General features: G+C 38.3%; 1 protein-coding gene across 1 annotated transcript in view; it reads right to left on the bottom strand.

The window, feature by feature from the left end:
* plxnb1a (plexin b1a) overlaps positions 1 to 15,691 on the bottom strand; it is a 106,248-nt gene that overhangs the window by 42,193 nt on the left and 48,364 nt on the right. The window contains exons 2-4 of the mRNA XM_073823632.1: positions 9,034 to 9,108; positions 6,172 to 7,270; positions 787 to 969 (exon numbers count right to left, since the gene is read on the bottom strand). Of these exons, the coding sequence (XP_073679733.1) occupies positions 787 to 969; positions 6,172 to 7,270; positions 9,034 to 9,047 (1,296 nt within the window). The 5' untranslated portion in view covers positions 9,048 to 9,108. The remainder of the gene's footprint in view (positions 1 to 786; positions 970 to 6,171; positions 7,271 to 9,033; positions 9,109 to 15,691) is intronic.

Genomic DNA, 15,691 nt, shown 5'->3' with positions numbered 1-15,691 from the left:
CTTAATGAGATTTATACTTTATGCTTTAATAAATAGTATATTGATCACATGGTTAATGTAAACTAAGAAAATGTGACTGGGACATGAATTTGCGCTTGGTTTTAAACAAATTGTGTGGCTGAGATCTATTAAAATGTTAATAAAACCTAAACAGCCAATCTGATGCATGTTGCTTTGACGCCTATTCAAAAATGTTGTAGTTTAACAACACGTTAAACACGTCACTCGTCATCCACTGTGAAAATGTCACACATGCTTGTGAACAATGACACTGACTTGCCAAAATGTGTCAAAACAGCAGAGAACAGTGGATGGCTGTCAAAGGAAGGCTTGGGTCACGCAATGTTGCACAGATTTAACCAAACACTCCGGTTTAACCTTTGCCCACTGTGGCATGCAAATCCAGTCAGGGCAAGGCCCAGATGTAGCTTAAATTTCAGCTCACAAGCCTTTTGAATTTACAAGCATTGTCAAACTGAGTCTCCGGTGGTGTCTGAGCAATCACAATCCCTGCAAATGCAGCGTTTCATATAGCGTGGTTTGTGGTGAAGGCTGCTCTGCGGTTGGACTGAAGAAACACAAAAAAGCCTTTAGTATGCTGTTTCAGCACTATCTTGGGGTATGACACATTCGCCCTGGAGGTGAAATCTCTTTCCTGCTTAAGTAGACAGATAATATTACCATATTAAGTGGACTAATATTTCCCAAGTGGTTTAAAAGGTGTACTATAAATCATAAAATGTTTTAGAAATGACCAGTCAAACAGCTAATTTTCATGTCACATACCTTATGCAAATTGCCTTTGGAGTCGCCCAAGAAAACAATAGTGTGCCCCTCCTTTACACTAACGGCAACAGCAGTGAGACGGGCGTATGGGCTGTCCAATACCGCTTCGGCTTCAACTGGTTCTCTGCTCGCCATTGGACTCGGGGTGTGGTCCGAACCGCAGGGATAAGCGTTCAGGGTGTTCTGCGGGACACAAAAACAACTTTTCGTGACTTTGGTTTTGGCAAAAGCACTGTGACATAATCCAGTTTCATGTTGTGTAATAATAAACTCAGTTTTTTTTTTGTACCGTAAGGGTTTAGTTCTCAGTTCTCTCTATTGCCTCAAGGCTGTCAAATCCTCTTAGTTCAAAAAGCCAGATTAGATGAAGATTATCTTGGTCTCACACTGGGATGGCAAGGCTGCTCCTTTCTTTGAGACTAACGCTATCAAATCTGCTCCAGCGGTCTTTGATAAAATCTAGCTTGCATGTCATGCCATGTTCCCTCATTATCAAAAGTGATCTGTAATTCGGTTTGTGTACCAGACTCAAGAACATATGGGGATCAGGAAAATGTGTTTCAGTGTTTGAGGATTTGCAAGAAACACAAACAGTCCTGTATTTGGGTGGCGGTGTTTGTCTGAGGATCAGTAATATCCTACTTAAAGGGATTGTTCACGCAAAAACTTCTGTCATCAGTTATTCAGCCTCGTGTTGTTAAAAACCATATCACTGACTTTCTTTGGTGGAACATAAAAGGAGATATTTTAAAGAATGTTCAAGCTGCTCTTTTACATTCAATGAAAGTGGATGGAAATGAACAAAAAAAAAGGCTACATAAAGCATTATAAAAGTACTTTGTATGATCTGTGCCATATATTTAATGTCCTAAGTCATATTATAGCTTTGCACAATGAACAACCTAACATTTAAAGGATTAGTTCATTTCCAGAATAAAAATTCTCTGATAATTTACTTAGCTGTCTGTCATCAAAGATGTTCATGGCTGTCTTTCTTCAGGCGAAAAGAAATTAAGGTTTTTGAGGAAAACATTCCAGGTTTTTTCTGCATATAGTGGAGCCAACGAGTTAAAGGTCCAAATTGATAGATCATGTACGTAGAGCCCTTTGAAGCTGTATTAAAAACTGTTCTGGCTCTCCCAAGCTTTATCATGGCAGTGGGTGGGTGTTTCTTTTCATCAGTCCCAAACAAGTCAAATAAAGTGCATCCATCCATAATAAAAAGTGTCTCACACGGCTCCAGGGGGTAAATAAAAGCCTCATGTGGTGAACTGGTCACATTTTTGTAAGAAAAATACCCATATTTAAAATGTCCATATTTAAAATGTCAATTTGGACCTTCAACCTGTTGATCCCCATTGAAGTCCACTATATGGAGAAAAATCCTGGAATGTTTTCCTCAAAAACGGTTCTTTTCGACTGAAGAAAGAAAGCCATCTTGGATGACATGGGGGAAAGTAAATTATCAGGAAATTTTTATTCTGTAAGTGAACTAATGCTTTAACAGGCAATACTCTCCTTTTCTATAAGTCTTCTAGACATCTAACCCTCCTCAGACTTGTATCCTTTTCCAACAGACATCATTAGTAGTTTAAGCTTGGGGTTTATTGATCCGAATAACCCTGTTTAGGACTGAGCAGGCTGGGTTCTGGATGCTGAATGGGCAAATACATGGAGGTCACGAGGAGGTTGTGTGCCTGTGAGCCCACGTCCTTGAGATCTTTGATTTGTCTTTAGATCTTGTTAGGACTAATGTTCGGTAGGCCTGTCTTATGCTCATCAAAGAGTCAAAACATAATTCACTCAGATCATGACAGGCAGAATCGTACGAGCTAAAGCAATCTGCCTGAGAATTAATGAGGAGCAATACATCTAAATTAGGATAAATGTTAGTTTGAATACACCGTGAATACACCGAGGAAAATGATGCGGTCCAGTTCCCTAGAGTTACATTGTGGACATCCTTTCCTCATTTTCCCATGCTTTTCAATCTAAGTTAAAGTACTATGATGATTATGTGGGAATGCTTGACCTCAAAACCTATTTATACGGATAATTTGTATGTATAGTGTTTCAGTGTGAAGACAGTGTACAAGTAAACTGTGTCTATCCAATATTCCTGTAAAACAAACACTTTGTCACCCTCACGTCGTTCCAAACCCATAAGACCTTTGTGGAACACAAATTAAGATATTTTTGAGGAAATCCAAGAGCTTTCTGACCCTGCATAGACAGCAAGAGAAGAAACTGTTGAATAAAGTGATTATTTTGTATTTCTTTGTGAACAAAAAGTATTCTCGTGGCTTCATGAAATTACAGTTGAACCACTGATGTCACATGGACTATGGACTAACAATGTCCTTACTACCTTTCTGGGCCTTGAAAATGTCAGTTGCATGCTGTCTATGCAGGGAAAAGCTCTTGGATTTCATCAAAAAATCTTAATTTGTGTTCTGAAGATGAACGAAGGTCTTACGGGTTTGGAACGACATGAGGGCGAGTAACTAATAACAAAGTTTTAATTTTTTGGGTGAACTATCCGTTTAAAGCATTGTTTTGTTAGCCCATTATTTACTCATCCTTTAGGCATCCTAGGTGTATATAACTTCCTTTCAGACAAATTCAATCAGAGTTATATTAAAAATTGTTCTGGCTCTCCCAAGCTTTATCATGGCAGTGGGAGGGTGTTTCTTTTCATCAGTCCAAAACAAGTCCAATAAAGTGCATCCATCCATAATAAAAAGTGTCTCACACGGCTTCAGGGGGTAAATAAAAGCCTCATGTGGTGAACTGATGCACTTTAATGTAGCTTGCACGGAAGCAGTTCCGGGTGGACAACGCAGGATGTTGGTGTTATGGATGCGCTGCTCAGACGTGACGACCGTGGACGCGCAGCGGAGAGACCGAAACAAAACAACGGCCACTAACGAGGATTTGTAAAGTAAAACGTCGGAGAATTTCAATAAAAGCCAAGAGGAGACTGGTTTTTCTTTGCTAAAGGAAGGAAACTTTGCTTCCTTTGCTCCTGTAAACAAACGTTGTTTTTCACCAGTGTTGTTTTCGTCAACGATGACGATGACGAAATCATTTCGTTGACGCCACTTTTTTTCATGACGATAACGAGACGACGACAAGATAAAAATGGCTCGTTGATGACTAAAACATGACGAGACGTGTGTGAGTTTTCGTTGACGAGACGAGACGAGAATAGACAAATGTTAGTGGGTGGTCCGTCAGACGTTTAAAATGCATGACATTTCCGCTTATTGTGCATGCCAATTAAAACTTAAAGGTCCCATATCGTCAAAATCAAAATTTCCTGGCTTTTTTCATGATAACTAAGGTCTAGGGGCTATCTAACTACCATATGAGTTTCAAAACAGTCAATCCACAGTAAACTGCACACAGCCTGCTTAAAGTAGCTGTTCATTTTCACGAGCAGCTGTGACTTCCGTAACGATGTGACGTCCGATCGACTCAAGTCACCGCCTTCAGTCACAAACCAACGTCCCACCCTCCTTTTGTCAAACCCCCAGACAACAACGCATCCATTCCATTGAGCAACAACAACAGGAAAACAAGTGGAGAAAACCCTGTTCAGTCGATAGATGTCAAGCTACGATCATTACACAGGCTTCAGAACAACGTTAATATAAAAGACCAGCGGCACGTCAACTTCAGCCTCTTTCACACAGCGATTCCGGTAAATACACGGATAATGTGTCCCACGATTTGTTCCGGAATTGTTTAATTTGGTTCATTCACAGTTGTTTTCCGGGATCTGTGCGTGCTTTACACACAAACCATAAAGACATGTGACGTTTGGATGTGAGATGTAATGCGACGCGTACGTTTCACTAAACTGAAACTAACCTGAACAAACTGTGCTTCAGCGCTGACAGTGAGGAGCTGGCTCTGCCTGATGATCGCTGCTTCATTCCACTTTGCACGTAACTTTATTTTTCGTTGTGAAGAGTCGCTTGATAACGTGCATCATTACTACAACACTGCCTTTAGGTTCTGGCTTTGGTTCACACAGTTCCCGTAATTTTCCAGAATCAGCGCGCATTGTGAAAGGGGCTTTACTAAAGCAACAGTTATGTAGCCTACTGCATTCGGTGTTTGTAAAAGAAAAAACATTAATGATCATTCTAAAATATCCTGTTGAGTATCAGCTCTCTCTATTGCTCTGAGCTCGCTTACGCTTACAGCATACATGACCGTAGTTACCTGTGATTGGCCTGGTTGTGCGTCACTCAGAAAACAACAGGCCAATCAGAAGAGAGGCTCATGAATATTAATTAGATGGGCCAAAATCGACCTGTTTTTGACAGAGCTCCTAAAAAAGGAGCTGTAAAAATATATTGAGATGGATTTTGGCACTTATACCGCAAATATATATTCTTAAGGACATCAACAAATAAAATAAACCTCCAGAAATGTGTACGATATGGGACCTTTAAAAAGTATCTGACGCTATGGCAAGCCGTTTTAGCATTAAATAATCTTTGCTATACTAGTATGGCAAGCCGTTTTAGCATTCCATCCTTGTTTGTCTTTTATGTTCTAAAACATTCCTTCATTATTGTAATTATTGGTGAAAATTGTCGATCCGGAAGCTCACATTGTGTTGAACTATAGATCTGCTATTTTCAGAACTTATAAGTGACACTACCCAACAGCTAAATACTTACTGACCTACATTAATTTGTTAAAAGACTACCTTTTTCCCTTTTTTTGACTAAAACTAGACTAAAACCTTTTTGACTTTTCGTCGACTAAAACTAGACTAAAACCTTTTTGACTTTTCGTCGACTAAAATTGGACTAAAACTATCACATATAGAAGTGACTAAAATTTGACTAAAACTAAGAAGCATTTTAGTCCAAAAGACTAAGACTAAGACTAAATCTAAGATGGTTGTCAAAAACAACACTGTTTTTCACGAGACTCACAGGTGCATGTGCAACGGTGACATCCGACGCCATCCATCAAAGTAATTATTATGTTTTCAATATAGGCATTTTTCTGATAAAAATGCATCAGTTCACTACAGGAGACCTTTATTCACCCTCCCGGAGCCAAGTGAGACACTCTTTATTATGGATAGATGTGTTTTATTGGACTTGTTTTGGACTGATGAAGAGAAACACCTGCGCACTGCCATGATAAAGCCTGGAAGAGCCAGAACAATTTTTAATATTACTCCGATTGGATTCGTCTGAAAGAAGGAAGTCATATACACCTAGGATGCCTGGAGGGTGAGTAAATAATGGGCTCATTTTCATTTTTGGGTGAACTAACCCTATTAGCGTTTAGATGACCCTGTTGTCTTCAAGTACAACCAAGTACACTAACTGATAAAAATAAAGTTGATCTACTCACCGTGGGCAGGTTGGCACAGTTGGATTTAACGTCATACTCAATGTATGCCACCTTGTAGCCATCTTTATCTCCATATTGCGTGTAGCACAGATCTCGTGTAGCATCAATACCGTGGTCCACTTCATCCAGAGAGTACACACACAATGCAGATTCCTCCCCGGGTCCATTAGCAGCACTAACCGCCGTAGAAAAGACTCCCATCAAAACCTGCGAGCCTCCAGATTCCTCACCGCCCACCTGCGCCCCCTGGAGGAAATTATAGTTCCTTCCTGTCGAGCCCGAGCGACACAATAGCGGTACCTCAACGTAGGAATAATACGCTTGATCGTCCAAACACACCCGTGCCACGTAAGTACGATATTCCCTTGATGCAGCCTTCAGGTCGCGTCTATAAAACAAAAAGTAGACGTGGTTGCGTCGCGCAAAGGTTGCGACAAAATTGTGATCGTACTCCGAGAGTCGCCCGGCTACAGCGAGCTTAGCAGTTTCCTCATAGGAAAACACTGGCTCTGTCAAAAGCTGCCGAGTGGAGACCGGCGGGTGACTGCTGGTGTAGCCTCGTCCCACATATAGCACCGGATCCTTGTCTTGGGGTCGCACTACGAGACCAACCGTTGACGCAGTAGGATCGTTAGCCGCCACATATTGCGTATCAACAGGTCTCTCGGCAGAAAAGAGGACTTCGTTCACATTGGCTAGGCTGCGTTTCTGGCAGGTGCCCTGGTGTACGCTGCCACAAGTAATGAGCTCGAGGGAATACGGATCCACTAAGAGTAGCTTGTTGTGATTGTTGACGTGCCCAGCCTGAGGGCAGTTCTCCAGGGTTACCGGAGGCAGGCAGTCTTTGCTGTCTCTCACTGGGCCAGTTTTCTCATCCACTTCAAGACGGAGGCCATCGAGGCCAGCGAGCTGGAACAGATGGTCCCGAGCCCCCACATAGACCGTTCCTACGCTGGGGTCAGGGTGCAATGCCAGGTGCTGGAAGACTGTGTCATTGGAGGAGAAGCGAGGGTAACTGCTGTGGACCCCCAGAACACCCAGGATGAGGGACTGAAGCAGGGTCAAGATGAGGGCCATCCCACACTGCACTGCAAAAACACTAAACGCATGTGATATGAGTCAGTATTAGCTCACAGGACAGTGACAAGCATAGCACAGTTAGTCAACAACATGTCTTGTAGAGAGGAATATAAATTAATCTAAGAACCTAATAAAAAGTACAGTAGTGGTATCATGGTACAGTAGAGTGATGGTAACAGATAAAAATACCATGGCATTTTGATATATACCACAGAACTAGATAGTAGATACTAAATGAAAACAAACATAACACTCCTTATTAAAAAAAACAAAACAGTACTGAACCATGAAACTGTACAGTATTTTTAAAATTAAATATATAAATATTAATATAGAATATTTAACAATGAACCATGCTATGTTTGCAGATTAATCTGCAAAACTATTCAATTGGTAGACCTCTACACAGAACACAGTAATATGCCATATTATACCATATTCACTCAAAATATGAATTTAAAAGGTACTCTGAACTGTTATCAAATATTATTTATGCTTTAAATATAAAGAATATTTACAAAAGTGTAAATGTAAGTTGTTACAACAACAACAAAAAGTATTACAGTTTTTTTTTTGGACATGGTACAATGATAACATAATCTAAAATATGCACCATGTTTTTGTAAGTGTTGTTTAAATACATATTTAAATAAATTAGAAAAGGGATTTAAAAGAAAGGCCCAGTGTTATCATGGTAAATTTCCAAAAAATGTGGTATTACCATGGAAGAGGTAAACATTTTTTTAAATAAAAAATAATAAACATTTGTGTAACCATGGTACATTTACAAAATATTACTGTTTTTGTACATGTAGCAAATAAATAAATTTGGGAAATAAATAAATTAAATTATTATGGAAAATGAATAAATGGCAGAAACAAGTATTACCATGGTACAAGTTTAATAAATAAATAAAAACATTGTCTTGCCATGGTAGATTTACAAAATATTACTGTTGTACATGTACCAAATAAATAAATAAATAAATGTGTGAAATAAATAAATAACTAAATAAGTATTCACAATGGTATCATACTTATACCATGGTACAATGCTTTTTTTTAAGTAACATTAAAAAAGTATTTAAAATATCACCATGGTAAATAAAAAAAAAAGTGAAATTACTATGGTACAAGTAAAAAAAAAAGTGATACCATGGTACCTTTAACTAAATATAGTTTTTGTACATATACTAAAAAAAAAACACATTTCTGTGAAATGTATGTGAAATAAATAAACAAATAACAAAAACATTACCATGATATACTGTTTTTTAAGTAACCTTAAAAAGTTATTTAAAAGAATACCACCATGGTAAATTTCCAAAAGCATGGTATTACTATGATACAAGTACAAAAAAAAAAGTAAAATAAATAAATAAATAAAAAATGGTACGTTGACAAATTATTAAAGTTTTTGTAAATGTACCAAATAAATAAATAACTTTTACAAACAAACAAACCAAAAATATACTACCATAGTATAATTCTTTTAGGTAACATTAAAAAGGTATTTAAAAGAATACCATATTACCATTTTATATGTACAAATTAAAACATCTATATCTATATCTATATCTATATCTATATCTATCTATATATATATATATATATATATATATATATATATATATATATAATATATATATAGATAGATATATATATATATAAACTGTCTACTACATAAATGAATTATCACATTGACACAAGACGACAATCTTTAGACAAGGCCGGTAAAAACAGTCATACTTAAGAACCATGATGGGAAAATAGCACACATACCATTTGTCAGACATATAATGTTCGGGAGGCTGCTGTCCTCTTGGTTATCCAGTGGCACATGCCTGTGGAGACAGTCTGTGAGGGTAGAAAAACATGCCGATTAGCTCTTACACAGAGCGGCATTGAGAAATCTGAAGAGAGGAGCCTTAATGCCATTGTGGCTCATGGGAGACACAGCTGTTGAGCTGAGCAATCCTTCCCTGACAGGAAATTGGATGATATAGGCCCTAAGTCACCATCGAAACCCTAATGCATTGCTCTGCAGTAGCAGATTGGCAGAGATCCTGTACTCCGAGGAGGCAAGCTGTCGATGATGTTTTATATGAATTAAATGTGATTAATAAGAAGCCATTATAGGGTAGTAGTCTCCGCTTTCTTGAGGCAATTCAAGCCGACCTAAACAATCAATAAGATAAAAAGTGAAATAATGAGATTTGATTACTTGTGTTATGGCTCAGCGTCACCCCTGATTCTCCATTTCCGTAAGTGGAGCACCTTTTGCTCATTTCCCACATTCACTCGTCCTCAAATGATATCTTTCTCAAGTCAGCATGGAATAAATAGGCACGGTTTTAAAGGATAACTATTGCCAAAATGCAACCTGGGCTGTTTTTTTTACTGTAAACGAGACAAACATGTATCTAAAAGCATAATTATGACAAACGAGCCGTTTTTGAGATTGACCGTGATTTCGTTTTGTGGTCAATGGCCGGTGAATGGGAGAACTAGGGGCATAAATTTGAGCGCATCAAAATCGATATTTTTATAACACTAAGAAGGCTCGACACACCATGAAACTTTGCTCGAAGTATCGCCTGAGTCTCTACACATGAACTCCAGCATTAGAACATTGTTTGTGTACACAGAGTTTACTAAAAAGAAAGTTTTTGAACAACTTACACTGTTTGGGTTTCCGCTCGCGGCCGTCTTGCCAGTCAAGAAGTGTTGATCTCCGAATGCGAATGAATGGACTCCATAGGACGAAATATTAGGCTTATACGAGGCTCTTTTTACAACTAGAAGGTTAATATTGTTTTTCACTTGCGACAAAACAATGAATTAGCCGTGCATTTATATGGAAATATGCTTTAGGAGCTATCCATCCTCGCATTTGGAGATCGACACTTCTTGACTGGCGAGACGGCTGCGAGCGGAAACTCAAACAGTGTAAGTTGTTCAAAAACTTTCTTTTTAGTAAACTCTGTGTACACAAACAATGTTCTCAATGCTGGAGTTCATGTGTAGAGACCCAGGCGATACTTCCAGCAAAGTTTCATGGTGTGTCGAGCCTTCTTAGTGTTATAAAAATATCGATTTTGATGCGCTCAAAGTTATGCCCCTAGTACTCCCATTCACCGGCCACTGACCACAAAACGAAATCACGGTCAATCTCAAAGACGGCTCGTTTGTCGTAATTATGCTTTTAGATATAAGTTTGTCACGTTTACAGTAAAAAACAGCCCAGGTTGCATTTTGGCAACAGTTATCATTTAATCTGCTTTGGAGAAACACTTACAAAAACTGACTGGAGGTCAATGAATAAGATGATTTTAGGGTTTGTTAATTATGAAATGTTGGCCTTGCTCAGTTACCTCTCTTTTGTTGAGCTATTTCCTGCTGACAAATGATTTGTCTGAGAAATGATTAACCATTAATGACTATGCAGCACCTCTGGTGTATAATTGACCAACTTTAAAACTATATTTTCTATATTGAAAGATTTAAAGACAAAAGTGGGGGTGTGAACTGTAAGGAATTGAACAATTCTGACTTTGATTCCTTTTAATTATTTTTCTAAAGAATAATTGAAAATATAAAACATTTCAATATTTTACATAAATATTGCTGTTACACTGAATGAATCATTCAAAAGAACCGGCTCATTAGAATCATTTGTTCTTATGTCCGATTCCTGAATAATATACTCACAGGTTAATGAAGTGACCATGCTGTATGTTTTTTATTCACTAAACAGAAACGGCTCATATGAGTCATTTGTTTAGGATGTCTGATTCCGTGGCAAAAGACTCTTACAATCTTTTAATTGATTTGACTATGTTTTTGATTCGGCTCATATGAGTAATTCTCTTGGCAAGTCTGATTCCTGAACAGAAGGCTATTATGAACAGGTTCTTTTTAGCAAATGCACTGTATGTTTTTGATTAACTAAAAAGACATGGATTATAAGAGTCATTTGTTTGACAAGACTCTTAAAAGTCAGTTATTTTAGTGGCCGTGCTGTATACTGTATGAGTCACTAAAACAACCAGCTCATAAAAGTCATTTGTTTGATTCCTGAATACGCTTATGTATTTAAAATACACTTATGAGCCAGTTATGTAACAGACAATGTGGTATGTTTACTGTATTATTAACCAAAAAGAATCGGATCATAAGAGTCCCTAAGGAATCAGATGCTGTAAGTTTTAAATCACTAAAATAAAAGACACACGAGTCATGAGAAGTGAGAAGTACTCAGCTATTCAAGTGATCTCAACATTGTGATTCGGCTCCTAAGAGTAATTCTGACCAAAAGACTGTTAAAAAACAGTTATTTTAGTGACTGTGCTGTATGCTTATGGATCACTAAAAACAACCATCTCATGAAAGTCGCTCTTTAGAGCCAGTTATGTAAGAAGAAATGCCGTATATTTATGGTTCACTAAAAATAATCTGATCATAAGAGTCACTAAGGAATCAGATGCTGTATGTTTTGAATCATTAAAAAGAAAGGGCACACAACCGTCATGAGAAATGAGAAGTACTCAGCTATTCAAGTGATCTCAACATGGTTTGATTTTGATTCACTAAAATGAACCAGCTCCTAAGAGTAATTCTCTTGGCAAGTCTGACTCCTGAACAAAAGACTATTAGGAACTGGTTCTTATTACCGATCACACACTACATGTTTTTGATTCATTGAAAGAAATGGTTTACAAAGAGTTGTTTGTTTGGCATGTCTGATTCCCAATCAAAAGACTTATAAAAGCCAGTTATTTTAGAGGCAGTGCTGTATGCTTATGAATCACTCAAACAACCAGCTCATGAAAAGTCATTTGTTTGGCAAGTCTGATTCCTGATCAAAAGACTCTTATGAGCCAGTTATGTTAGAGACAATGCAGTATGTTTATGACTCACTAAAAAGAATCAGATCATAAGAATCACTGGCTAAGGAATCAGATGACTTAAATCAGATTGACTGAAAAGAAAGGGCACACAAGAGTCATTAGAAGTGAGTAGTACTCAGCTGGTCAGTGATCTCAACATAGTGGCCACCCAGAGAGAAGACCATCCTTGTGTAGTTAAAAAAAAAAAGATTTCTAATCCACTTTTATGACCTGGGTCAGCTCATATATGTAATTTAAAACAATTTATATAAAGTATTTCTTTAGGTGTAAAATTTGTAAGCCAAAACAGTCTGAAAATGAGGTGACCAACAGCTAAACTCAGGACTGTGCAATTAATCGAAATTCGGTTTCGAATTCTGCTTCAAACGATTGTGAAGATGCAGTAATCGAGATGAAATGATTATTGCGCCCCATTCTGCCCCCTTACTGGTGGTGCACTTTCACTCCTCCATAAAAGCCTGACTTCACATGCAAATCAGCAAAATCATGTAATGTGACTTTCATCAAACGGGTTGTGCTTGATTTATTAAAGGTGCCATAGAATGCATGAAACTATATTTTAAATTGTTCTCTGATATCTACATAGAAGGTATATGGCATAGGAAAGAGCAAAAATTCTCCAGAAATGGTTTTACAAGTCCATTTACAACCCTAGGATTTGTCCCTAAAATGAAATGCTCTGTTATTGCCTTATTTGGAAGGTCCTTGAATATTAATGAGCTCTGCTCTGATTGGCTGTTTCACAGAGCTGCTCATCTCAATAGCCTCCACATGAATAAAAATATATATTTAATTACGGAGCTTTAGCCGCTTTTAATATGCGGTTTGTTGAATCTGCCGTTTTGAACCGACGACATTTTACTCTCACTATTGTGATGCATGTGCTCTGTGTAACGTTATACTGCAGCGACACAAGCACTTACTACATAAGTTTAGATGCTTGTTAGTTATGATCAGGATCTGTAAATCATTCACCATCATCAGCGCAGTCATCTCTCTGTTTATGTGGTAAGTGAAATCCTACGTACTGCAATATAACAGGCTACCGCTAGCATTAAGCTAACCATGTCCCTTCAGTGGCTCACCTTATTTTACTGATGTACTGAAGTTAATGATGATTGGGCGATGCAAATGTTGGGGGCGTAACTATTAACGATCGCGACTATTGCGTAATAGTCTGTGTTATGTTGGAGCGGCAGGGGCGCCGCTAAGGGGGGGGAAAGTTAGGACAATTCTAAGGGCCCACGCACTTTAGGGGCCCCCAGAGATCTGCTTTGGTGTGGTAGAGGGGGCCCAACCTCATATTTTGTCACAGGGCCCAAAATTGCGAGCGGCGCCCCTGTGGAGCGGTAGCGGTCTTTTGCAAATACCAGATTTATATGAGGAGGAAATGGTGGTGTTTGAGACTCATGGTGCGTCATGTCCATGTACTGAACTGCTATTATTCAACTATGCCAAGGTAAATACAGTTTTCCATTCTATGGCACCTTTAATGTTTCTTTGATGTTGTGTTTTTAATAGCACGTAAGAAAACTTGCGCTGTTCTGTGTATGCGCTCAGAGAGCAAAACACAGACATGTTAAGTTATCTTTTGGCTCAAGGTGCATGCCTAAACGGTCAAATACACGCAAAAATATTTCAAAATGAGGCGCTTGGTGATTATTCATGTAAACCCTTATCAGTTACGTCTTAAATGATCATAAACAGTTGAGGATGAAAATATGTGTGTAACATTTTTTTGGATCCGTGTGACACTTAAAGCAACAAATAATATTCCTTCTGCCGTCTCTGTGCTTAATATTAATAAAATGTAAAAATACAAAGAGAAAAATCACTGGCTGCTCTTGAATGAAGGACTTTTGTGGTTTTAATAAGAAACAAAGCATGTTTAACTATTACAGTGAAGACACTGTTTTATTTTACAATCAAATAATTACTTTCATTTTCTGTAGTATTGCTAGACTACTTTAGACTTGCATAAAAGTTTTCAGTAAATATATATTTTAAATATATATAAAAAGCATTGCTTTTTTATTTGTATCTTTTTTCTGCTGTATTGCCATCTTTAAATTAATCACTAATATGAAGTTTTGGACACAGTCATAATCGTGTAAAATAATCGTGATTACAATATTGACCAAAATAATTGTGATTATGATTTTTGCCAAAATCAAGCACCCCTAGCTAAACGTTTGAACATTAAGCAACTAATGACAGATTTGTTAAAGATAACTGAGCCATATATGTGACCCTGGACCACAAAACCAGTCTTAAGTCGCTGGGGTATATTTGTAGCAATAGCCAAAAATACATTGCATGGGTCGAAATTATAGATTTTTCTTTTATGCCAAAAATCATTAGGAAATTAAGTAAAGATCATGTTCCATGAAGATTTTTTGTAAAATTCATACTATAAATATATCAAAATGTAATTTTTGATTAGTAATATGCATTGTTAAGAACTTAATTTGGACAACTTTAAAGGTGATTTTCTCAGTATTTTGATTTTTTGCACCCTTAGATTCCAGATTTTCAAATAGATGTATCTCGGCCAAATATTGTCCTATCCTAACAAACCATACATCAATAGAAAGCTTATTTATTGAGCTTTCATGTGATGTATACATCTCAGTTTTGAAAAATTTAACCTTATGACTGGTTTTGTGGTCCAGGGTCATATATAATAAACTGCCATCCAATTAATTCACTAAATTTCACCCAAGTTAACAAAGAATGACTTAACCCCCAACAGAACTGCTATTAACCCAACCAAACAAATAAAAGTGCCCCAAGCTGACCTATTACCAGATTTCTGAGGTGTCCTCCAAGAGGTCCTGTTGAGCGTTTGGAAAACCCCCCTCAACATTAGGTTGCACCATGAAAAGCAGCACAGACAAAAGGTCTCAAAAAGAGCTCAACCTCCACAGTTAGCGAACAGCACACCGCATAATAGAGGCTCGTTAGGCCGACTGCTTTTAAATCTTCACTAGAATAGACGTGCAGGTGGTGTTGATTTAACACCAATGACAGTTAAGGCCAACACAATGCAGAGTCTCCTCTCCACAGACCAGTCACAGAGAAAGCGGGGGAAGGAGAAAGCGAAAGAGCGAGAGCGCACAAGGATTCCACACAAGAATGACAAGCACTTCACCCTGTATTAAAGGATAAAACTCTGAGCCGGCCCCTCCGAATCATCCCCGGGCTGAAGGGAGCGTATTGTTTGGAAGCGTTCCCAGGGGCACAGATAGATGTCGGGACCGGCGGGGCAACGTCAGGCCTGTGAGGCACGGCTCGAACAGCAGCGCCGAGAGGAGACTGACCCCTCTGTCTCTCTGGGACGGGTTGGCAGTGACCCCACATTTTTATGGCCTCTAACAGAATGTTACGCTGTCACGCCTCATTGGACACGACAATGAACATGAAAAGTTGCCACTCTGGATGATTAAGAAAGCTATTTATCCATCTCCGGGGACAATGCGGCCATTCAGACGACCGAAACATAACTCACAGTGGATGAGACGTCTTTTCAG

This window comes from Garra rufa, chromosome 18 (assembly GCF_049309525.1).
Source record: "Garra rufa chromosome 18, GarRuf1.0, whole genome shotgun sequence".
NCBI lineage: Eukaryota > Metazoa > Chordata > Actinopteri > Cypriniformes > Cyprinidae > Garra > Garra rufa.
The sequence above is the reverse complement of the archived record's forward strand: the minus strand, read 5'-3'. Positions and strand labels throughout refer to the sequence as shown.